Raw genomic sequence first — 25,118 nt, 5'->3', positions numbered from 1 at the left:
AGACCATGCTCCTAGTGTGAACAGAACTACAGGCCAATTACAAATGATACAGTATGTTAGAAAAAGTCAATTCTCTTTGTGCGCTTTACCACATGATACTCTTCCTTTCCTTTTTTATTTTTTACTTCTATAGATTTAAAACAGTTAAGAGTCAGCTACGTTTTATGGATTGGGCTGTGACTTTAGTGGAATCTGTATACTTTCTTATACTCAATGCAAATTTTGGTGACTATTTGTATGAACAGATGAAGACTTATCACCCAGTTAGATGAAGAGGCCTTAAATCAACAGCCCATGAGGTGCAGGCTGGCAGCTGCTTTCCTAGAAGCTTATGGCATTGCCATGGCAACTTCCTTGTGGCCAGTTTAACAGTCTGCTAACATGAGAAATGGATAACTGACAGCGATCTTAGAATACTAATTTCTTAGTCAACATGCAGGTATGTGGCTATTTCTATTTACCTAAAATGTGTAAATACTGCCTTTCTTTCGCAAAGACAATCAAGATAGTTTGTTTAACGTGCTTCTTTACCATCCATAGCAATATAATAGCAGTAGGTATGTGCATGTAGATTCCTGAATCAGGGCCAGAGATTGTCTCTACATCATTTGGTTACAAAATGAATACTACCATAATGTGGATGCTCATCAATAGCAGTTGTGAAATGCTTTGAAATTGGTGTAGTAATTTCAGTGATGAACTGGGATGTGGGAGACCCATGTTCAAATACCCACTCCGCCATGTATGAGCTTGGGCTCTCTCAGACCATCGTAGCTCACAGTTCTGACGATAAAATGGAAGAGAGGTTGATGGATGATGGCCTGAATTTCTTTAAAGAAGGGTAGAACACAAATATAGTAAATATAGTAAATAAACCAATACATTCTTGACCCTGGATAGGTGCCAGTGCAGTGTACCCTGATCTGAAAAACGGGATTTGATTCCCCACTCTTACACTTGAAGCCATGTGGCAATACCATGTGGCAATTTGAATGCATTATTAATACTGCCTTTTGCTCTACTTTACTCAGAGCACACTTTTGACAGCGTAATGTTACCTTTGATCAGAGATGGTCATTAAGTTGTAAAACTTTGCAACTACAGTCTGAAATTATTGTAATTGGCATAGTAGTTCATCCCTATTTAATGGAAATCTAAAATTAACTTTGAGTCCAAGTGAAAAAATCAAGGTTACTGACAGATGTCAGTTTATTTCATGATATTGTCACCATTACTCATCTGTTAAAGGTAAAGGTATCCCCTGTGCAAGCACTGAGTCATGTCTGACCCTTGGGGTGACGCCTCATCTGTTACCCACCACTGAATACAGGCTTTCTTACCCAGGGTTTTGTGAAACCCTGGGGTTTCTTGATGGCTCTGGATGGGCCTTGATGGCCCAAATGGGTGAGAGTTAATTAAAAAACCTGTTAAACATTTATCAGGTGATATGACCATATATAGTCATGTTGACCTGCCCCCCCCCCCGTCCAATGAGGGGCCTGGAGGAGTGGAAAAGGGAAGGGCCCTGGGTGAGCCCTAGGAAGCACAGCTATGCTTCCTAACCATATTCTACACAATCTCAAAGCCTGAAGAATGTTTCAGGGGGTTCTCAACGTTAAAAAAATTGAGAAAGGCTGACTTAATACCATGAGATTGAGGGTAAAAAAATGCACAGGTTGGTAGGTTGACTGATTTTAGGGAATCCTGTCCACCATTATGAGTCTTAGGGGCATACTGATCCTTGAACTTATAGGAAAATTTCTCAGTGGGAGCTAGACAGACATCCTCTTTTTGAAGGCCTCTGTCATCTAGTGTCCTCAAAACAATATAGCAAGAACCACATAAAAGCAAGTTTAAGTAAAATCTTTGGGTTGCCTATACATAATCTATACCAACTAATCTCAACGGAGGCTATATGGCACATTTCAAGGGGACCATAGGCTGAAAAATGTGAGAAGGGGAGGCCAAAGGCTTTATGGGGGGGGGGGGGGGCTGGTAACTGAACCAATAAAATACCTTTTTTGTCACGTATGATACTATTAATTGCCAGAAAGTTTGGCCTTCATCAAGGGAAAGAAAAAGAAATCATATATGTGCTTGAATTAATGCATTCAAGAAAAAAATGTACAAACATGCTTCTCTCAGTAGAATGTTCTAGAAATATGTCTTGATTATATATAAGACAACGTATGTCAAGTGTAGTTAATCCACTCCTAGCTTAACTCATAGGAATTGTAATTGAAAACACTGTGAAAAATGTTCTATCAATATGTTACCTAAATTACTGTCTCAAACTTGTATGACTTTTAAGAAAACAATAAAAATTGTTTTTTTAAAAAAGGAGAAAAAGACTAGCACCCCACAAAAGATTAACTTCTAGTATTTCTTTTTGGCTATTTTATCACTTATTGAACAGTGTTCTCTTGGATCTCTGGTGAATTCTCTTATAGAATCATAGAGTTGGAAGGGGCTATACAGGCCATCTAGTCCAACCCCCTGCTCAACGCAGGATCAGCCCTAAGCATCCTAAAGCATCCAAGAAAATTGTGTATCCAACCTTTGCTTGAAGACTGCCAGTGAGGGGGAGCTCACCACCTCCTTAGGCAGCCTATTCCACCACTGAACTATTCTGTGAACATTTTTTTACTGATATCTAGCCTATATCGTTGTACTTGAAGTTTAAACCCATTACTGCGTGTCCTCTCCTCTGCAGCCAACGGAAACAGCATTCTGCCCTCCTCCAAGTGACAACCTTTCAAATACTTAAAGAGGGTTATCATGTCCCCTCTCAACCTCCTTTTCTCCAGGCTGAACATTCCCAAGTCCCTCAACCTATCTTCATAGGGCTTGGTCCCTTGGCCCCAGAACATCTTCGTCGCTCTCCTCTGTACCCTTTCAATTTTATCTACGTCCTTCTTGAAGTGAGGCCTCCAGAACTGCACACAGTACTCCAGGTGTGGTCTGACCAGTGCCGTATACAATGGAACTATGACATCTTGTGATTTTGATGTGATGCCCCTGTTGATACAGCCCAAAATGGCATTTGCCTTTTTTACCGCTGCATCACACTGCCTGCTCATGTTTAGTTTACAATCCACAAGTACCCCAAGGTCTCGTTCACACACAGTGTTACCTAGAAGCGTATCCCCCATCCAGTAGGCATGCTTTTCATTTTTCTGACCCAGATGCAGAACTTTACACTTATATTAAATTGCATCTTGTTCTCATTTGCCCATTTTTCCATTGTGTTCAGATCTCGTTGAACTCTGTCTCTATCTTCCGGAGTATTTGCCAGTCCTCCCAATTTGGTGTCATCTGCAAACTTGATGAGTAGTCCCTCTACCCCCTTATCTAGATCATTAATAAATATGTTTAAAAGTACCGTGCCGAGCCCTGAGGTACCCCGCTACTCACCTCTCTCCAGTCTGATGAAACACCATTGACAACAACTCTTTGAGTGTGGTTCTCTAACCAATTCCCTTTCCACTTAACTATCTGAAAATTCAGATTGCAGTCCTTCAACTTATCCATCAGAACATCATGGGGAACCTTGTCAAAAGCTTTACTAAAATCCAAGTAAATGACATCAACCAAATTTCCCCAATCCAGCAAACCTGTTACTTGGTCAAAAAAGGAAACCAGGTTGGTCTGGCAGGACCTGTTGGAGACAAATCCATGCTGACTTCCTTGGATCACCAAATTGTCCTCCAGATGTTTGCAGATCGCTCCCTTTAATATCTGTTCCATTATCTTCCCCACAACAGAGGTCAGACTCACTGGTCTGTAGTTTCCCGGGTCATCCTTCCTCCCTTTTTTGAAGATCGGAATAACGTTTGCTCTCTTCCAGTCCTCCGGGACATCTCCAGTCCTTAAAGAGGTCCTGAAGATGATGGACAAGGGCTGTGCAAGTTCTCTGGAAAGTTCTTTGAGCACTCTCGGGTGCATATCATCCAGACCAGGGGATTTGAACTCATCCAGTGCAGCTAAATGCCTCTCGACAACCTCTCTATCCATGTTAACCTGCCACCCAGACACTGTCCTTTGGCTACGGCCATCTCTAGATGTGCCTAAACACTTTGACCTGTGGGAAAAAACAGATGTAAAATAGGCACTAAGCCTTTCTGCTTTCTCTGCATCCTCCGTTAGAGTTTGTCCATCCGCACCCAACAGTGGGCCTATTGCCTCCTTTACTTTACGTTTGCTCCTCACATAACTGAAAAATCTTTTCTTGTTACAATGGGCTTCCCTGGCCAATCTTAGCTCACTCGCAGCTTTGGCCTTTCTGATGATTGATCTACAGTGCCTAGTAACCTGTAGGTACTTTTCTTTAAAGCTCTGTCCTTCCCTCCATTTCCTGAATCGCACAGGCCTAGTGGGAGCTGGGAGGCGTGATTATATTTAGTGTTACGCCATTCAGCTGGTGTAATGCTATTTTTAATGATGTGCAGAAATCCCTTAAGAGCTTGCAAGCTCAAAAAGGCTGGGAGTTTTCATGGTACATGGAGCACTGTGAACATTCAAACTGCGCTCAACCTTACTATCTAGGTTTTATTCCCTACTTTATTTTAATAGTGTCTATAATTTGATTATTGGTCTAAGTAAATTCTGCTGTACTTCTGTTGAACACTCATAACGTTAGAAGTTAAACTTCCATGATGTGAGCCAGCCTTCTGTATGACTTTGTAATTTGGTCTTTTGGTTTTCAAGGTGTAATAATTTTAAATTTGTGTGTGTCTAATGTACAGCAAATTTAAGATCGTATGCCTAAGAACACTTTCTTGGGAATCAACCTAAGGAGACTTTTATAGGATCACTACCTAAATGTGTTCTCAGAAGCAAGTTTCATTGCCTTCAGGAGGAATTTACCTCCAACTAAACACACCAATAACAGCAATTTAAAACCAATAGCTAGCATTTTGTGTATTTTAGAATGGAAATTTAACTGCAGTGGGTGCCTTCCCTTTTTTATACAGACAACAAAAGGGGTCGGTAGGCAGTCAAGTTATTAATGTGGCTAAATAGTTTATTTGCCGTTTTTCAAAACAGGCTTCAAAACTCTGTTTAACTACTGCGTGACTACTACCGCTCCTGGCTGTCCTTCAGAAGGACAAGAGCCTTGGACAGAGCCGGGACTTTCCCTCGAGGAAGGCCGGCACCGTCTCTTCGCCTGATCTGCGCATGCTCAGAAAAGAACGGCAGGAAGAATCTATGTGAGCAGCGCAAGGGTGGAAAGGCCCGGAAAAGCGGCGATCCCGAAGTCTCGCGAGAGCGGCTGCTGGAGGGTGGCTTCTGTGCATAAATTGCCGGGGAGAGGGCGGGCGTGGCTGTGCTGTCTCTCGGAGTTCCGCGGAGCTGCTGTAGCGCGGCTGAGGTGACGGGCTTTGCTGTGGGCGGCTGCGGCAGGTTGTGTAGTTCTGTTGTCGCGGGTGAGTCGCCTTGCCCTGGGTGTCTGGTTTAGGGCTGGTTTAGGTGGGTGGGTGGTCCGCCCGCCGCCCAGACTTGGAGAAGCGGAGCTCTGTGTCCTCAGCGCAAAGAGGCATCCCTGTGATAGGAGGGAATCTTCTGGGCGCTGTCGGGCGGTAGCTCTTCTTTACAGCCAGTTGCTTAGGATGCCGCGGAGGGATGGTGTGGGTGTGTCATCTCGAAATGTCCCGCCCGAAGCAAGAGAGCCCTGGGGAGATGTCGGACCCTGTAGTAGGAGTTGACAGTGAGAGTCCTCGCTCGCGGTGCGTTTATCTCACGTGGAGCTCTGTGGCACAGAATTAAATGTGGTTCGTCTTAAAGGACTTCTGGACGCAAGCGTTGTTCTGTTGCTTCAGACCAGCACGGCTACTTACCTGAATTCTCCTTCCCAGGACAGGGAAAGGGGACTTTCGGATCTCCCGACTAATCTAGAGCGCCTTGTGAAGCCCGCCTGGGGGTTTGTAGAGATATGGGGGATAGATGGTTCCTACCAAAGGGGAAAGTGGTTTTAGTTGGATGGTGATGGGAGACTTCAGATAGGAGAGATGATCTTTTAGCGAAGTGGAAATGGCTGAGGGCACAGAATGTGTAGCAACATTTTGTTCTGGAGGAAGCCCTGAGGCAGGGTAGACAAGTACAACTGGAAATCTTTTGCATCTCAGCTTTCGGTGTTGCTCAGGCGCAGATACTTTTACTATGAATATGTATTCTTCTAAAAAATTGGCAAAACCTGTGAATTTTTTTGTGTTTTTGGCAAACCTGAATCTAGATGACATCTTGGATCTGAGGGAATAATTGCATAGAGTTCTAAGTAGGAAAGGCTTGGTGGTTTTTGCCTTTGACAAGGAAAGGATTGCTTGCCTTGTTTGGAACTTATGCTTGGCTTTTTCATTGTCCATGTATGTGTGTTGTACAGTGTAGACCAAAGTATGACGCTTGCAAATTCAATCTGGAAGTGTCTGGTCTATTTTATAGTTCTTATACCCTGATGTGAGAGCCTCTTGTGGCGCAGAGTGGTAAGGCAGCCGTCTGAAAGCTTTGCCCATAAGGCTGGGAGTTCAATCCCAGCAGCCGGCTCAAGGTTGACTCAGCCTTCCATCCTTCCGAGGTCGGTAAAATGAGTACCCAGCTTGCTTGCTGGGGGGTAAACGGTCATGACTGGGGAAGGCACTGGCAAACCACCCCGTATTGAGTCTGCCATGAAAATGCTAGAGGGCGTCACCCCAAGGGTCAGACATGACTCGGTGCTTGCACAGGGGATACCTTTACCTTTACCTTTATACCCTGATGTATCATTAGAGTTTTGGTGCATTTTAAGCTAATGGAATCACCTTATCTGATGATTAAGGGAGCACAATAACTTTAGGTAGGCCTTCAAATACTGTAATTAGGTCTATTATTTAGATTAATTTAGGATAAAACTTCTTGTAAAGCAGCAAAGCAAGTAAAAACTGCTTGCCAAAACATGGGGTCTTGTCTGTGTTTAGAGAACCTGTGATTGGCTGGAGCCTAGTGGAATATTCCAGAATTAGAGCAATGACCTCGAAATGCATAGTTCTTCTTACAGAAGTATACCATCATACCCAGCACTGGAGGCTGAGGGGATACTTGTAATATGCTGATAATTTGGAGAGTCTGACCACTTCAAAGAATGCTACTAGTGCCCATTGAAGTGAACATTGCATAATATGTACCCTTATTCTTTGTATCATGACTCTTCTGTGCATGTACCTTGGCGTGTGGCGAATAATGCAACCTGTGTATTTAATTATGTTGACTTCAAGAGGCTTTAAAAAAATAGACATTTTAGGAACCATGACATGAATGTCTACTCTGTGGAGGATATTTTGTGTGTGTGTGTGTTTTTTTTTTTACTTTTGAACATTAGAATAAGCATCCAGGTTCAAAGCATCTGCTTTTATATTATGCAAGGCTAAATGCTAATGTGGCTGTGTAGTATCTTGGTCAAAAACAGCCTGTGTGTATGTTAGCTATCCAATTTGTTTTTGCACTTATTACTGATTGCACCTGTGAGTATTGTAGGGAAATAAACTTACAATTGTTGGATGGTTAAGAAAGCTGGTAAAATTTAATTTACAATTTAGATCTTTGTCATTAACATCCCACTTAATGAAAAGGATTTAAGTAAATGACTCAGTTAATTTCCTATATATGTAAAAGTAATCTCACAATAGTTACATGTTACTGATGTGTTAAATTTTATTTCAGACACTGGTGATCCTGTTTTCCCTCCAGACTCTAAAACTTTCAAGATTGAAACATGGCAGTAGTACCAACTGATGAACAGCAGGTATGTCCGATTAAGTACAAGTAAATGTGTTACTTATTCAAGAAGGATATGAGTTAATTATCTTGGTCTTCTTTGCACACAGAATGTGGTTTCCAGGGTTGCAAACCTTCCCCTGGTAAGTTCCACCTACAATATGGTCTCTTCTGCTTACATCAACACAAAAGATAACTACCCTTACTTAAAATCAGTATGTGAGATAGCTGAGAAAGGAGTGAAGACCATCACTGCAGTGGCCCTGACAAGTGCTTTACCTATCATCCAGAGACTGGAGCCACAAAGTAAGGCTTTGTCTTCCTTTTTTCTTCCTTAGCAGCTTTTGTTGCCCATATTGTTAATTGCTTTCTAATGACTCATAAAGGATTTTGATATATGTTAATATTTAGTGTGGGGGTGTTTGGCATCCTGGGTGTTCTTCATTCCTTAATGTTTGCAACCTAGTTGCAGGAGATAACTCCCCTACCAAAATAGTTTAGGCTAGGTTTGTATTAAACAAACAAACAAACAACTATTTGAAAGTGTTACTCCAGTTGAGCAGGCAGGGAAGTTCCTCTAAATTAACTAGTTTCTGTCAGTTAATTATGTCTATAACTCACCTCTTCCACTGTAGCCTTTTAAGTTATCAATGTGGCGTGGAAATTTTCCCTCCCTCACATGTGTAAATATCATCTATTTATAGATGTCAGAGCTGTTGAGTTGCAAATCAGTGTGAGATATGAAGCATGGTAAACCTCTGCACTTGTATGTGGCATGGCTGCTGTCTTTTGTTTCCAATTCCAGTTTAAATAATATTTTCTAACCCAGTTTTTCTTTCAAGAATCACATCACTGCAAGTGATGCACAAGTAATATTTCTGCTCTGCTTTTCCAAGTCATAATCTAAATCAAATGGATTTGACTTGGTGCTGGAACAGTAAGAATGGGTTGTGTGAGCCTCCTTGGGGGGATTGTTTGAATGTCACTTGACACTAAACAAAACTGTTGCTTGCATAACTTTGTGATGGCAGATACATGTAGAGCAAGGCCACTGACAATCAGATGAGCAGCAGTTTTCTCAGTATTCCTGGCCTCAGCTGTATATAAGCATGTTGCTCATGAAAAGGCAGCTTTTCCCTTGTAAATTATAAAGTCTGATACTATATTGAAATTTTCTAGTATTTAGCTATTTCTTTTACTCTCCAACTTTCTTCCCAGTAGGAGCCCAGAGTAGCATACGCTGCCCTCCTTGCCTCTATTTTGTTCTCTCAACCACTGTGTGAGGTGCGTTAGAGTAAATGTTTGTGACTGACCCAGGGTCACCCAGCAAACTTCCATTGCAGAGTGGGGATTTGATTCTGGGTTTCCCAGATCCACAAAACCACACAGTCTCTTATTATTTTACTAGCCATATAGGCTGGTGGGTATAAAATGTCAGTTGGTCCAGTGGTTCTTCTACCTTGTACTGTCTTTTCCTTTTATGAATATTTCTATTTATCATACAATCTTCAAAGTAATCTACCTGCTATCAGAGGAGAAAGATGACCCTTTCCTTGCTCTGTGTTCCTTACTATTAGTGGGCAGAGGTCTTGGGTCTCTGTTTTACGAAGAAAGTGGGCTTTCCTATCTCAGAAGCAGGAGTGAAACCCTGGAAGATCAGCCTCTGGTTTGTTGGCTGACTTCAAAGCACCACAGCAGCCATTTGCCCTCCCCCCCCCTTACAGGACAGGATACAAACAGAGTATTTCCAGAGCTGCCAAGTTCTATAGGCTTAGGTTAGGGTTAGACAAGCTTGAATCCTCTGTTCTCTCCTCTACTACTGCTACCACTCTGCCTTCTCCCAGGCCCATTATGCACGGCCGCCGAAACGGCGATTTCGGGTCACGTGGAAAACGCGGAGGGGGAAGACGCGACGCATACCGGTTATGCACGGGGTGGGGCGCGACGGCGGCAAAACCCAGAGTAACCGATTATGCACGCGCCGATCCGGGCGCCGCTTCTGGTTGCGCCCCGCTCACCCGGAAGCTGCGCTTTCTTCCGCGTTTCACTGACGCGGCTTTTTCGGCGGCATGCACCGAAGCTGCAGCCGGTTGCAGCCGGCTCCGTGCGTTATCCGTGATTTTAGTCGCCGCCATTCCACCCCGAATGTGCGCTAAAACCCCCGTGCATAATGGGTCCCAGTGAGTATAAGCAAAGTAGCTGGATGGTTGAATAGGCAGATTGTATGGAATAGCCGTCTTAAGGCCTTATGAGCTACTAATGTGATTCCCCTCCACCTATGAATGGGGATCATGTGGTATGGTGCAGACTGGGGCGTAGTGTTCTGGTTATGCACTCTTCCTGACAGCCACGTTTGCCAAGTCACTTTTTCCTCACTGCTCACAGGAAATAGCAATGTTAAGACTGCAGAGAAACAGAAAGGAGAGTTTACCCACAGACCTAGCAATTCAGATCTGGATGTTGCAAGAAACTTCAGTCACATCAGTTATTGTCCTCAATTTAATTATCAGGATTGGGTTTGGGTTAGTTATGTTCCTAATGTACATCCTTGTTGCCAGTCAGTTAAAAAAGAGCATGTGGGCAGTTAACAATGATCTCTTAAAATCATTGAGCATGCATTTGAGTAAGTTTTTCCTTTTGAGATTAAAGTTTTAATGAATTGTACTTCCCCAACATTGCTTCTTAAAATGCTTAATGAGTGAAAAGTCTATTGCTCAAGTTCATTCTGTCCTAACCCTTCACCCACTTTCAAGCTCTGTCTTGTGTTTCCCTTTTTGTCTGCTATCTGAGTGTCCCCTAGTTAGAAACTTGGCAGCCCTGTTCTATATTCCTTTGACTGTGTGTCTGCCTGGGGAAGACCTATTCTTGCGAACTGGCAAAGTGCCAGGGAAAATTAGATCACTCTTTCTAGAGGCATCTTGCTGTTTGCTAGTGAAAGAGCTGTGAGGAATCTTTATTTTTTAAGGAACTGTGGCAGAATATTTCCTGTTTTCAGTCAGTGCAGCTTTTGATACAGTGGTACTTTCTTAGCACTGCAAAGGCTCAGGTCCTAATTTGTTTTAATTTTTCCAGTTGCAGTCGCCAACAGCTATGCTTGTATAGGACTGGACAAAGTTGAAGAGAGGCTGCCTATACTGTATCAACCAACTGATAAGGTACATAATTCAGAGGCATTTAAACTTGTCTTCATTAAACTAAGAAGAAGAGTTGGTTCTTATATGCTGCTTTTCCCTACCCGAAGGAGGCTCAAAGCGGCTTATAGTCGCCTTCCCATTCCTCTCCCCACAACAGACACCCTGTGAGGTGGGTGAGGCTGAGAGAGCGCTGATATCACTGCCCAGTCAGAACAGTTTTATCAGTGCCGTGGCGAGCCCAAGGTCACCCAGCTGGTTGCATGTGGGGGAGCGCAGAATCGAACCTGGCATGCCAGATTAGAAGTCCGCACTCCTAACCACTACACCAAACTGGCTCTCTAAAGGGACTTTGGGGGGAAATCACTAATTCGTTAGGCAAGGGGAAGATCTCAAATTCTTTAGTGTAGGACTGGAATGCTTAAAGTCCTGATACTTAGGACCTGATGATGGAGGCTGGAAAATGTAAAGTGCTTCATATCTGAATTTAGCATGAAGCAGTATTTGTTTCTGTGCACATGGTTTATCTCTTCTACAAGATCAAAGCTTCCACATTTCCATAGATGCTGCTTACTGAATGTTCTTCATAACCTGAGGAAACACCATTATTTACATCTTCTTTAAAGCCACGAGGTTTGGGAGTCTCAAACCTTTTTGAGCCTGTGTGCAGAGCCCATGTGGGAAGATTTCTCCTCGGAGGCTCAGGTGTGCAGCCTGGTTTAACTCATAATTCCTGATTCTATCTGGGATTTTTTTTTTGAGGAATATTTTTTGTTCTCCCAAAAAGCCCTGGGAAGCTGCAATATACCTGAAAAATACCAATAAGGTGTATTTTGGGTATATTTTGGGTATATTTTGGGTTTGTGTAGACCCCATTGCACACCCCTAGTGAGCACCTTTAGGATTCTGAAGCAGGGTGGTGGGCACAAACACCAAGTGGCCACTACAGAGCTGCATACAAATAGAAGAAGCCTCAAGCACAGGAGATAAGAGTAATTTAAATGACACAGTGGGAAAGAGAAGAGGAAGAAGAATAAAACCGACTCTGAGATGACAGCTGCCACCAAACGCTGGTGTCTTCTGTATGGCCAATTTGATCAGCAGCCCTGCTGGACAGGGGGATACCCATGCACAAACACCTGAAGCTGCCTTATACTGAATCAGACCCATCAGTCCCTCAAAGTCAGTATTGCCTACTCAGACTGGTAGCAGCTCTCTGGGGTTTAAGGCAGTGGTCTTTTTCATCACTTGTCACTTGATACTTTCAGCTCCATATGCCAGGGATTGAACCTGGGACCTTCCGCATGTGAAACAGATGGTCTCCAGCTGAGCCATGGCTCCACCAGCTTTCTAAAAACACGATGTGTAGCATGTTGGGGACCCATAACATAAAATTTCATTTACAGCCAGTTAAGTATAAATGGATCCCTTGGTTCATGTAATATAACTCCTACCCCAGATGGAAATCACGGCTCTTCGAAAAAGAGCATTATCAGAACAGTTTTACCTTGAAACTTTAGGGAATAGCTGAGAAGTCAGTCTGACTTGTTCCATTTAGAATTATCAGTAGGGTATAGTAATGCATTATTTCTTTGTAAGAAAATACTTATTGAAGATTTAAGTTTTCAGACAACTCTGTTGTAGAAAGCAATAGCTTTGTCTGTTGCATAAGCTCTCTCACAAAACAAATTATGCCCATGTGTCCTATCAGAGTTCACTTGGGGACAATGAGGTTTTTGTTAAGTTGTGTCAACTTGTGTGCATCTGCAGCTATCAGTGAAAAATTTGTTGCTGTTTTTTCCTAGGTAGTTGCCAATGCAATGGATGTAGTTGTTGGCGCTAAGGATGCTGTAACAATGACTGTGACGGATGCTAAGTATACAGTTGCACATACCATTAATGGTGTTGTGGACAAAACTAAAGGAGCTGTGCAGGACAGTGTAGAGATGACCAGATCTGTAGTACATGGGAGCATTAATACTGTCCTGAGAAGTCGGGTAGCGCGCCTGGTGAGCAGTGGTGTGGATACTGCCCTCAGCCGATCAGAGACTCTCGTAGACCAGTATCTGCCACTTACCGAAGAAGAGCAAGGTAGGCTTACTTTTTATAAGGCCCAGTTTCTTGTTTGTATGCATTATGAATAATTTTGAGTACTTGATAATGAACAAACCAGGGCTAGCAAATAAGATCGTGCTAGTCCATACTTTTTCTTTACACTCTCTTTTCCACTGTTTTGGGGTGATGGCTTTTCTTTTGATTGTACTGAATAGATTTACAGAGCAACCCTGAGCCATGTGGCACCATTCTAAATCCATTGGTATCCGAGCATAGAAGGGATTAGTTTGGTTTAGGATGTCTCTGTTAGAGTAACAAGCAGGATAGAAATATTTGCTACTGTTGGGATTGAAAGCTATGTGGCCCGGTTTTCTTGGAATGACCATTGAAGTGGCTTGTCCTTTAATTCCACAGAAAAAGAGGCTACCAAAGTGGAAGGATTTGAAATTGGAGTTCAGAAGACAAGTTACTATGTTAGACTAGGGTCTCTGTCTTTAAAGGTCCGATCACGTGCCTACCAACAGGCTTTAAACACTGTTAGAGAAGCAAAGGTCAGAAGCCAAGAGACCATTTCTCAGCTCAATTACACTGTTAACCTGGTAAGTGTTTCTTGTGTCTCTAAATGTTATCAAGGATTTGGGAAGCTGTTAAAGTCTTTAGAAGCATACTTTTGTACCACCTTGCACTTTTCTTCTTTTACACAACCAGTAGAGGTTTTTCCTATTGTAACCATACACAGTCTGAAAGGGGTCCATCAGGTTCTTCAAACTAACTCAGAAATAGCTATTATTAATTACAGGTGGGGTCTGCAAGACTTGTAGGAGGAATCCCACCTCCCCCCCTCATTGCTGAGCCTGGCATGGCTCCGTGACACCTGCCTTTGAGCCTAGCTGCAGTAGTAGCTGTATCTGGGAACTGTAGTCAGCCCCAGAACAGCTCCCAGTTTTGGCTACAGCAGCTTGCTCTGCAGACACATGTTTAGTAGGCCGTCTGCCTGTGTGCAGAAAGCACTGTTTTTTGGGGTGGGGGAAACATAACCCCCTCAAATGCATTAAAAAAAAGATTTCAGGTTCTTTCGGCAGATTTGGGCAGGGGAGGTTTCCCTAGTTTCATTGTGGTGTACACAATAATGTAGTTAAAAACATAAAGCCTGAAAATCAGACTGCAATAAGTCATCCAGAATCAGTTGTACATACATATTATAAATCCCTCATACAAAGCTGATGATGAATACCAAATGACCAACACAAGACCGTATGCAACCTCCCCCCCCCCCCCCCGAGGGGTTTTGAATTTTTGGTTAAGTAGACAGGGATGAAAAGTTTCTCATCGTCACTGAAATAAGAGAACTTACATGCTCCATGTTCCCTCACTTGCGTATTTCACTGTTGACACAGTGCTGTAATGTGAAGTGTACTATGTTTCTAGGGGGGGACTAAAAAGTAGTGTCATAGCTGCCATCGCTAGGGGCAAATCATCAAACACACTTTGAGGCGAAACTGTACTCAAGTCTAACTATGAAACTGAAAACTGGCTTCATCAACATTGTGGCATGAGCATTCTGAATTCACGCAGTAAGAACCTTGTAATGAAAAACCATAAGCACATTTAGTGGTTTGGGTAGGAAACTTGATCTGACTTCAGCAGATTGGATGACTTGACTTCTGGGAGGAATGGTGTTCCACTCTGGAATGCCTTTCTGGTGAGGAGGTGGAGCCAGTATGGGGTAGTGGTTAGTGTTATGTCTAGGATCTAGGACACCCAGGTTCTAATCCCTATTCTGCCCTGGAAACTTGCTGGGTGACCTTGGGCTAGTTACATACCACTTCCTGCCTCACAGGATTGAGAGGGTAAAACAGAGGAAAGAAGAATAATGCGAACTGCTTAGGGCCCTCCATGAGACAAAAAGTAGGATATAAAATAGTGATAATTCCATCTCTCCAGAATTATGAAACAGTGTTGCTGACTCAAGACTTCATGTTGTACAGCTCAAATAGTTGCTTCCTAACTTTTCTTTCCCAAGGAAAACTTTTGGTGCTTGTAACAATCCCAGTGAGGATTTAGAGGCAAAGCCAGATCTGGGCTTTTACGACTGGAAATGTTTCCTGGAGGATACAGCTTCTGTTCTAATCATAAAAGTACTTCAAGAAAAAGCAAAGAACTTGAGCACAATGTAAATGTACTTTTTCCTGTATATTTTAGATTGAATATGCCAGAAATAACATGAATAGTGCCAACCAAAAACTCCAAGATGCGCAACAGAAACTATATAATTCCTGGGTAGAATGGAGGAAAAACGTTGGCCAAACGGATGATGATGGTGGAGACAACTCCCACAGTGCTGAGGTCAGTGGATGCCCTGGACATGATTTGGTCCAAGTGTGTGCCAAATTTTGGGTTGTGAAAGGGTTCATGCCCATCCCTAGTATTAACCTCTTGACCCATGTAATTGCTACAGTGATAAGGCTGCAGGTTCTGGATTGAGCTGTTCTTGCTACCACTGACATTAGCCTCTTGCCTTTATTAGTCTTGGGCCACAGTAGAAGAATAGCAAGGTGTTTAGAAAGACAAAGCAAGTGAATGGGAGAAATATTTCTCTGCAGCTGAAAGGAAAAATTAGAATGGAACTAGATGATAAATGGTATGTGGCAGAAGATGTGCTGGGATACCAAGAATGAGAGGAGAGTATTATGCTTCTCTGGTTAGTATTTGTTTTAGTTGAAGGAAGGCTAGGAACTCCTGATGTCCAACAGAATTTTACACCACCGCAAAAACAAGAGATAGCATTCGCAAATAAGGAAAATGTTTTTAGAATGTAAATTTTTTTAGCTGTGAAAACTTTGTGTAGAATTTAATTGGTTCCCATTTTTTGGTCTTGTGGAGAAATGGAATCTGCAGGTTAACCCCTCAGACACATTGCTATGTGGAGGGAGTGAAAAACCTTCTTTCCACTATTGATCTTTTTCTGTTTTCCAGACCATTGAATCGCGTACCCTCACAATTGCACGGAATCTGACTCAGCAGCTTCAAACCACCTGTCTCACCCTGGTCTCAAGTATCCAAGGCTTGCCACAGAACATACAAGATCAGGTCCACTATGTTGGGACGCTAGCTGGAGAGGTCTATAGAAGCTTCCGATCAGCATCTTCCTTCCGAGAAGTGTCTGATAATATTATCACCACCAGTAAAGGGCAGCTGAAGAAAATGAAGGAGTCCTTGGATGATGTGATGGATTATCTTGTAAACAACACGCCACTCAACTGGCTGGTAGGTCCCTTTTATCCTCAGTTGGCTGGCTCTCAGAATGCTGAGCACAAAAGTGGTGGGGAGCAAAAGGCCAACCAGGAGGATAAGCTGCCTGAACGCAACACAGAATAAATTGCAGCATGGCAAATCTGTACTGAGTAGCCCCAACTAACAAGGTAGTTTATCTCCTACAGCAGCAATGTAACCTGCTGGTGGTCTGACAGGGTAACATATTCTGATTCTGTCCATACTTCCTCAATGTCTTTTGTATAACGAAGAAATGCATTTTATAAACGAGGAGACTCTCGTGTACCTCAGCTGAGTTATTTATCTTTCTATTAGAAATAGTGAAAGCTATGAAGTGCCTTAAGGCCTGTAAACTGTAGCAGATGACACTAGAAAAGGCACTGTATTTTGGTTACCTTGATAAGAAACCCCATCTTGTTTGAAAGTGGCCTATCTTAAAAAAAAAAAAAACTAAATTATTATTCTGATGCAAGCGGGGGAGAAGGCTAAATACCAAACCAGATGATGCTTAATTGAAAATCTCAAAAAATCCCCGACGGCATACTTGGAAATGCTTGTCCTGCTGCTGTTGCATCCATTCCCATAAAACAAATTCTGGTACCAAACAAAAATGTCTTGAGCTTGTCATTTTTTTTAAATTGAGGTTTATGACCTGTCCCTGAGTTATTCATGCTTTGACTGTTTATACTGGCATATATTTTAAAATTTTAAGATTGTTGTATTACTCAATAGTTTAACAGCTCCAATTGAGTATTTGTGCACCAAGCACTAGATTCATGCTGTTTGTACATGTGGAGTTTTGGTCTGTGTGTTTTTTGTAGTACCTTACCTTGTAATTTCACATGTATGCTTTAGTAATAAATGCTTCAGCAACCAAAAGTCTGTCTCATTTGAATGGTGTAAACAGATATTGATAAAACAAAACAAACGTTGTGATTAAATGACCGTATTTGCCGGCGTATAAGATGACTGGACGTATAAGACGACCCCCTCCCCAACATTTCCACTCAAAATGTAGAGTTTGTTACATTACATTACGGTACTATGGGCCACTATGGACAGCTATGTCTATCCCAACTGAAGTGCACCTGGCGTATAGGACGCCCCCCCCCCCCACTTGGAGGCATGTTTTTCATGGGGGAAAATAGTCTTATACGCCAGCAAATACTGTACTATTAAGCTGGGTCTTTGTTCTAAAGTGGTTCTGCTAATCAGCATCCAACAATGCATGTAAACAGATGGGCTAGATGTTGCTGCTGCATTTGTTTCCTACCTGTGGTTCCTCATACAGCTCTCCAAATACTTGCTGCTTTTAAATCTCTTGTTCTAGCTTCTGCTTGTAGCATGTCCCTCAGCTCTGGGTTTAGGGCTTCTAAATGCCTAGTTGGGGTAAGACGGCATTGGCTGCCATAATGAAATGTCTACAGAAAAGTTACAGAACAAAGTATTCTGTGGTGGATAATATTATGTGGCCTTTACAGTCATCAAACCTTACAAATGGGTCCTCAGTCTTCAGAAAGGTCACTGGTTTGAGTGGTGTCTTCTCTGAATATTTGTGTCTCCTGCTGTGCAGATGTAAATTCCAACACAAGCCCTTGTCTATGTAGTCCGCTGGTAATCGTGAACAGGCATTTCAGCAGTTGAGCTTGTTAAACAGTTGTGCCATGTGGAGGAACAACCCCTCTGCATGCATAACATGCTGTGTTTAATAACACCACTAACTGAACAGAAATAGAATTATAAGCTGTAGATGAGCTGGTTATAAGTTGTATGTGCATACCTCTGAATTTCCAATGGGTCACAATTCATTAATTGCATTCTCTAAAACTGTCAGTTTTTTAGGAAAAAAATCACTAAGTAACTGTGCTTTTACAGGTGTTGCTATCTTGGTAGAGCGGGCATTATCCAGCTTCAGTGCTCATAGTGATGTGAATATTCTGGCATAAATAGAACCATTTGATTGCTACTTGCGCTGTTGATTTTGGAAGGCTGATAAACATTGAAACTTTCAACACTTGGGGTTGATCTGGTGGTTCAGTTAGACTTGGGGGAGCATAAGACCAGCCAGGAGGGCAAGATTTAAGTCCAAGGTTTCAGATAAAGAATGGGCTACAGAGTATTGTTATACCAGCATCCTCACACACTCCTTCAGTTTGCAAATTCTGCCCTGCAACTGATGTTGTAAATGTATGACTACTTCCTGAAAGAGATCTCTGAATGAAACCTGTATGCTGGACGGTGGCTTGCCAAAACAATGACTCAACAATAAATGATTCTATAGCATAGTGCTACAATGCAAGTCAAGAGTTAAATTTATTTATTACATTATATGCCACCCTCCCCGAAGGCTCAGGGCAATTCAGATGAAACATAAGAACAGGAACAATACACAGAAAATTGGTAACCATAAGTAACAGTAGAACAATAATAAACAGCATATATAGTAAATTTGTAACTGCAACATACAGGTGTACCCATGATTTAGTCAGTTTAGGGTGTTAATTTTTTAGGAGGGAGGCTCGGGGGCCCAGTGGAAGAAGTTGGTTCCAGTTGACCTCAACCAAATGCTTGGCGGAAATGCTTGCTGTATGCTATAGCAGTTTATTGTAAAAGTAATGAAAGCTTAAATTCACCAGATGACCTTTGATGGTAGCACTGGGATCAGGAGTCAAGTGTTTGAGGCCTTCAGTTAGGAAACTGATATCTGCACACAAACCCATCCTCCTTTTATAGGGTAACAAAGTTTGAGTTTGTCACAGTTCTCCTTGCACACGCTTCCCCCATCCTTGTTTGGAAGCAGTTGGACCAGCTCCACTTTGCAGGACCTGTTTGTTAAAAGGAGTTAAAATCGTTGCATTAAGCAGTGGCAGAAAGCAGTTACTACTTCATTACAGGAGGGATTGTGTTGGTGCTTGGTTCTTGTGGCCATTTCCTGTATTCTGCAGGACGTTGGACTAGATGGCCCTGGAGGTCCCTTCCAACTATGAAATGCATGCTAAATCAAACTGCTTTCTTTCAACCTATTAGCCTTAATTAGCAGCTGGGAGTTACAGGGTGAGTTGCTTGGAAGGAATCTCAACAGATGGTTCCACTGACTAAATCTTTTTGGGTAGCCTGACTCATAAGTAATGAGAAATGTGTAAATAGCATTTGGGGATGATGTTGGCTCTAAAAGGAATAGCAGAACTAGTGTTTTTAGTACAACAGGCATTGAGATGGCTGATGTCATTCTGCTGGGTTTGAGGATGACTGAATATCAGGTGTTCAGATTGTGTAAGAAATGTATGTGGAAAAATAGAAGTATGATCAAAATCTTTGCTTAGGATTTTTCCTCCAAATAGATGTAATGGATTGCTGTGTTCTATCGATGGACAACTATGCTAAGTATACTTGGGTAACAGTTGGATTCAGACTGGACATTAAAGATGAATTGTGGGCAGATGGGAGTCTGGCAGGTTAACCCTTAAAGTTTCATTATTATTGGATTTCTTATCTGCTGCTCTCAGAATTGACTTGCAGTGGGTTACAACAAGAATAAAACCCAATATATAAAAACCATAAAACCAAATCCCAACCTACTAGGCGATGAGAAAAATAAAAGCCCCACCCCTACCTCCCATGTTCCCCCTCCCCCATCAGTGCCTCAGGGCCCAAGCCCCCAGGGATGCCGATAGTTTTTGGTTGTAGAGGGATCCCTGCGATCTCCCGCGCCCTGGCCTCAACCAAAGGCCTGGTGGGAGAGCTCTGTTTTACAGGCCCTGCGGAACCCTGAAAGGTCCTGCAGGGCTCTTAGTTCTTCTGGGAGCTCATTCCACCAGGTCGGGATCAGTACCAAAAAGGCCCTGGCCCTGGTTGAGGCCAGACGAACCTTTCGTGATATGCTTTTAGTTAACTGATCCTATGTATAGCATGGAGAGAACTTTGTTTTCTTTTTCACTCTTGATCGTACCAAGAAAATGAATGGCTGTAGAATTGGCTCAGACAGCAGTATACTCAGTGTTGGCCTTCTGCTACGCCCTTGAGAGCTTTGATAGTACAGGTTGTGCAGTGAACACACTGACTGGCACAGATAGTTACTATGTGTCATAGACTTATAGGGGTTACCAGGCATCATGTGGTTTTTGCATACAGCAAAGTAAAAGTCCTTATTAGTAGTAGCAAATGATAACATCTCTTATGGAGGACGGGTGAGTTCCAGTTGCTTTTTTTTTGATACTTTAAAAAGTTAAATTTATTATGGGGGTTGGTTTCCTGATGCATCAGCCACCTGGGATAAATATAGTAAACTTCATGTTAAACTTGGGCATGGACAATATATTTTAGAATATATATTAAACAATAGAAAATCTCATAACAATATCTAACATTTAATGTTAGAGCCTGTTGTCAGGGAAGGAAAGCCAAGAAATCTAACAATATACTATATCACTTCAATAGAATAGTTTCATGATGCATTTATTCTACAGAATAAATATGATGGGATATTTTCAGCAAGTTAGGAGACACAATCTTTTCTCAGCAAAACACATACTTTAAAAAGTTTAAAAGGTTACACTGTGGAGTCAATACTTTGTCTCAGAGCCATTGAGCTTTCTATGCACGTGAGAAATGCTTACACTTCCTGATTTTTCATGTATACACCAATGTTTAAAAACTTAAGTATCTCCTTTCTGCTGAGATGGATCTTGAAGGCAGTTAACATGACTAAAAGCGTATGATTATACAAAATAAGAACCAACAGTTAAAAAGGAAATCATGGGACATGTAGTCCATTTAATCAAATGTTGCCAAAAGTGATCAAAGAAGTAGTTTTTTGTTGCGCTTAAAACTTTAATGATGGGGCATAACACAGTGCTTGGTAGGCATTTCAGAGTCTTACTACTACCATGGAAGAAGTTCTGTGTGTGGTTGCCTTATCTCAGACTGGAGGCATGAACTTAATGGAAAACTTAAATAGATGTATACATTTGGGGGTATGTGTATTTGGGCAGTAAAGATAGTTACAGATGATCTAGTGGATTTATTATTATATTTAGATTTATTATCCACCGCTATCAGAAGCCATCTCGAGATGGCTTACAACAATAAAGCCCCACATAAAAGATAAAAATATTAAAACCCACAATAGCTCAGCTGCTAGCTGAAAAACTCCCATCCCATTCCAGACCTCCCACCCAGCACCTCATGCTGCAGTAGATAAGTTGACAAGGAAACAGTCTTCCTAATGAAATTGTACAAAGCATACAGAGCTCCTTACGATCAAAACCTCTTTCCTTAAACCCTCCCCCCCCATTAAGCTTTAGTTAATAAGCACCGCAAGTCCAGCAGCTCCTTGGTACAAGCTCACTCATAAGCATTAATATGTCAAAGAAGCATTGAGACATTCTTATGGTGTATTAAGGATTGTGTACTAGCCATAGCATTTAAGTAATATCTAGTCTGGTCCCACCCATGTTAAATGTTATGGGTTTGGTATGATGCTTATTTTATGTGGAAAAAATTCTTTTTGCAATTTTCCTTTTCACCTTATACCCAGCACTGTTCCTGAGGTCCCCTGAATGCTGGGACTGCTGTTGGTGGGGAGTAATTCTATTGGGGGGGGGGAATTACTGTTCCACAACTGCTGTTCATAGTACAAGGTATAATCCACTGTCATGAAGATTTATTTATTAACAGAAGCCTGAGTCTTGTGTCCTGTAGTGTACACCTTTATAAGAAAAGGGGGCAAATGTTTGTGTTGCCTCTTCTATTAGATCCACTTTTACCCCTCGTGTTGGTTCTGGTTGTGTTTCTTGCAACGCTGCTGTAGAATTTGGCCTGTGGTATAAAAGAGCTTGTGTACATACCAAAAGTGTAATGCTGGTGTGGAGTGGGTCTTGCTGATGGTGACACCTTGACAGTGTGTATAAAAATGTAGAGTTGTGTTGACACCTCTATGTGATACGTAGGCATATAGGAACACCAAGAAACTGCCTATGCAAATTACTCGATTGCCTTAAAGGACAGTTGATCTTTCTTTCATGGTTTCTTTTACAGCAAACATTGCCTATTGTGTTTTCCCCTTTCACCTGTATCTTGATTGCCACCAATTGCAGTTCATTTTACCTGGGTTTCTGTTGCTTTCTACCACTTCACATTCTTTGTCTCTAGCTAAGAAACAGGAGCCACATAGGGAAATTTGGAAGGATACATTCCTACTCTGGCTTTATATTTCAGGACTATTTAAATCCAAACTTGCACCAGATAGCAAAAACAAAAACACCACTGGTGCCCTTTGGAGAAATTTTTTAAGTTCTGTGCAGGCAGGTAGAGAAGTGTTGCAGTGCAAGAATAAATTGCTTGATTTCAAATATACTAAGAGATAAATTTTGCCCCAAGACGGCAAATCCAAAAGGGGTAGTATATGAATTGAATAATAATAAATGAAACATGATAGTTTCAGAGCTGTTTGTTTTAGATGTGTTTGCATATAGAGCTGGACAGGTGGCTCACAATGGGTTATACAGCCTGCATACCTGTAGCTTCCTTCCTCTATAATCTCTCATCACTTCAATCACTACAGAGCTAAACTACGGAGAAGTACCTGACTTGAGAAACTGCAGGGAGATAGAGGTATTGTTGTGCGCAGTTACACATACAGCTCTCATTTTTAAAATTAGAATGTGTACCTATCCTTTACATATGAATAGGACAGACTCATGAATCTGCCTTGGATCAGACCATTATTCTGTTAAGGACATTATTGTTTATTCTGACAGGCAGTGGCTCTCTTAAGAGTTTCAGGTAGAGGCCTTTCACATCCCCTATAGTTTGATTACTTGCAAAGCTGGGGGGATACTGGGGATTGAACTGGAGCATTTTAAATGCCAAAGAGATGTTCTGCCACTGAGCCAGGCCCTTCATAGTCCTGCTGCCAGCCATCACATTTAAATGGGCTGTATCTGTGTTAAGACAACTTGGATCAACAAGAGGTGGGTTTTCAAATTTATGGGTCACGAATTATTTTTTACTGTGAATCCAAAATAATGAAACTTTTTTGCTCCTTAAATGTTCTGAGGACATTTTCTTGATAGGAAAGATGGTTTGGGGATATGCAATATGCTGTATTTGCACAGATTATTAAAACAAAACCCATGCTGTAAAAAAACATGCTAGGATCCAATGTCTTCTGTTTGAGTCCTGGGTGCCAAATGCTTTTAGGAAATGTTTCAAATTATGCCTTCAAATTTATTTGAGTTTCTTCCTCTGCAGGTTCCAGATTTCACTATTACAGACATCTCTTCAGAATCTGATGAGATACCAGATGTTTTGGCTTTGGATGAGGAAGCCCAGCATGATTATTCCCGTGCAAATGGTCCAATCACCACAGGACAAAGAGCTGAATAAATAGCATATGCATATACATACACACAAAAAAGCTGCTTTTACTTCAGTATATGTGCACACACTTCTCTGCCATGCTAACTTAATCCTTGTGCTTTTTGAATAGGAATTAGAGAGTACAGAATTGTTCTGTGCATTTTGTTTATAGTAAATCAGCATACTGACTTCTTTAAAAGTTACAAGTAAACATATTAGCTTAACGTTTCGGCATGGGTAATAGATTCTTGTATGCTACAGGCCAGATCACTTTATATAGCTGAATGTAAAGATTTTATCAGATTTATCAGTAACAACTGCTGATGGAACTTGCATAATAATTGGCATGAAAGCCTGTCTGTAAGGAGATTTGCTGGCTAAAGTTTCCTCCTTCAGTTCCTGTATTTCCGTATCATCAGATCTATCTATTGGCTTACTTGGAAGAAAAACAAGTGTGTGTTTCTGTTTCATTGTAATACGTCTACATGACTGACTTGGTGTGCCTAGCTTTGAAAGAAAAATTGTAATGGGTTTCAGCAAAGTGGAAGATTCACTAGAAAAAGACAAGAGCACTTCTATGTAGAGGGGGAAGGGTCTGGTGTCACTTGCCCTCCCCACGTGCACTACTGTAATTACACATGTAGGTTCTATCAAGTGATTAGAAATCCTGATACTTGCAGGATCCTTCGTCCTGGATAGACTTGTAGCTCATATGGGTTTGTACATATTGAATAAGCAGGTAGTTTACCTTCCTTGCACTTTCTCTAGAACTAGTGTATCTTCTTGATTTCTGAGATTTTTCCAGGTTTTTTCTTATGGTAATCCTGTGTCTGGGCTGTACCAGTTCATTGCAAATAGGAGCTCACAAGACACAAATAATTCAGGACTTAAAGACAAAACAAGAAACCCTCTGAAATGTCAGGGGAAAGGCCAATCTGGACTTCTCCTTGGTATCTGATTTTCTGGGTAGAGGAAACATTGTGAGTTCTGACAAGTAGGCTTAAGAAGTGTAGCCCAGATACAGGTTTCAACAAGAGCTAGGTTCCAAGAAAGAGTCTAGAGTTGGATGAGGGCAAGTGCAGGTGAGGAATCTGGAGACAGGGAGGAAGAAGCTAAAAAGAGCAAATGTGGCAGGCAACAGAAATGTAAGGGGAATATAGGTAAGAGAGTCGCCCACTGAAGCTGTGCTTTTGTGCAACCGATATTTACTTAGTTGTTGCAAGAGATCAGTAAACAGTGCTTATAGTTTGTGGTGCTAACCGAAAGCTTCAGTGGAAGCTCTAAAGTTGGCATCAGAAACAAAGACATTTTTGCACTCTTAAGTGCAAGACGTGGTGTTCAGATGTCCCTTTAATATCATTGACAGTGTTGTGTTTATTGTGAGGATGTGAAGGTACACTGTGGTACAAACTGATAGGCCAAGCCTATTTCGGACAAAAGAGATCATTTGACTTGCACTATAGCAGGAGGTAGATATATATATATAAAAACCCAGATCTATATTGAAGTTTTTTTTTAAATGCTTTGGAAATAAAGTTTGAACTACATAACTGA

The 25,118-nt window shown here is 41.8% G+C and overlaps 1 protein-coding gene across 3 annotated transcripts; it reads left to right on the top strand.

Annotated features, from left to right (window-relative positions):
* The first annotated feature begins 293 nt into the window (after positions 1-293).
* Positions 294-25,118, top strand: PLIN2 (perilipin 2). 3 transcript variants are annotated; one of them, XM_077345161.1, is made up of 9 exons: positions 294-439; positions 7,693-7,774; positions 7,857-8,052; positions 10,819-10,901; positions 12,683-12,968; positions 13,347-13,531; positions 15,135-15,278; positions 15,909-16,199; positions 23,457-25,118. In XM_077345161.1, exons 2-9 carry the CDS (start codon positions 7,745-7,747, stop codon positions 23,589-23,591), a joined length of 1,350 nt encoding a protein of 449 aa, XP_077201276.1. In that variant the 5' UTR covers positions 294-439; positions 7,693-7,744; the 3' UTR covers positions 23,592-25,118. The 3 variants fall into 3 exon arrangements, with proteins under 3 accessions (XP_077201276.1, XP_077201275.1, XP_077201277.1); XM_077345160.1 differs by lacking the exon at positions 294-439 and adding an exon at positions 5,260-5,426; XM_077345162.1 differs by lacking the exon at positions 294-439 and adding an exon at positions 5,705-5,726.

Source organism: Paroedura picta, chromosome 7 (assembly GCF_049243985.1).
Source record: "Paroedura picta isolate Pp20150507F chromosome 7, Ppicta_v3.0, whole genome shotgun sequence".
NCBI classification, from domain to species: domain Eukaryota; kingdom Metazoa; phylum Chordata; class Lepidosauria; order Squamata; family Gekkonidae; genus Paroedura; species Paroedura picta.
The sequence above is the reverse complement of the archived record's forward strand: the minus strand, read 5'-3'. Positions and strand labels throughout refer to the sequence as shown.

Bases quoted from the DNA above. Each gene is read 5' to 3' on its own strand.
- PLIN2 (XM_077345161.1), top strand. From the start codon at position 7,745: ATGGCAGTAGTACCAACTGATGAACAGCAG. The intron at 10,902-12,682 runs GTACATAATTCA...GTTTTTTCCTAG, and splicing joins TGTATCAACCAACTGATAAG to GTAGTTGCCAATGCAATGGA. The intron at 13,532-15,134 runs GTAAGTGTTTCT...TGTATATTTTAG, and splicing joins TCAATTACACTGTTAACCTG to ATTGAATATGCCAGAAATAA.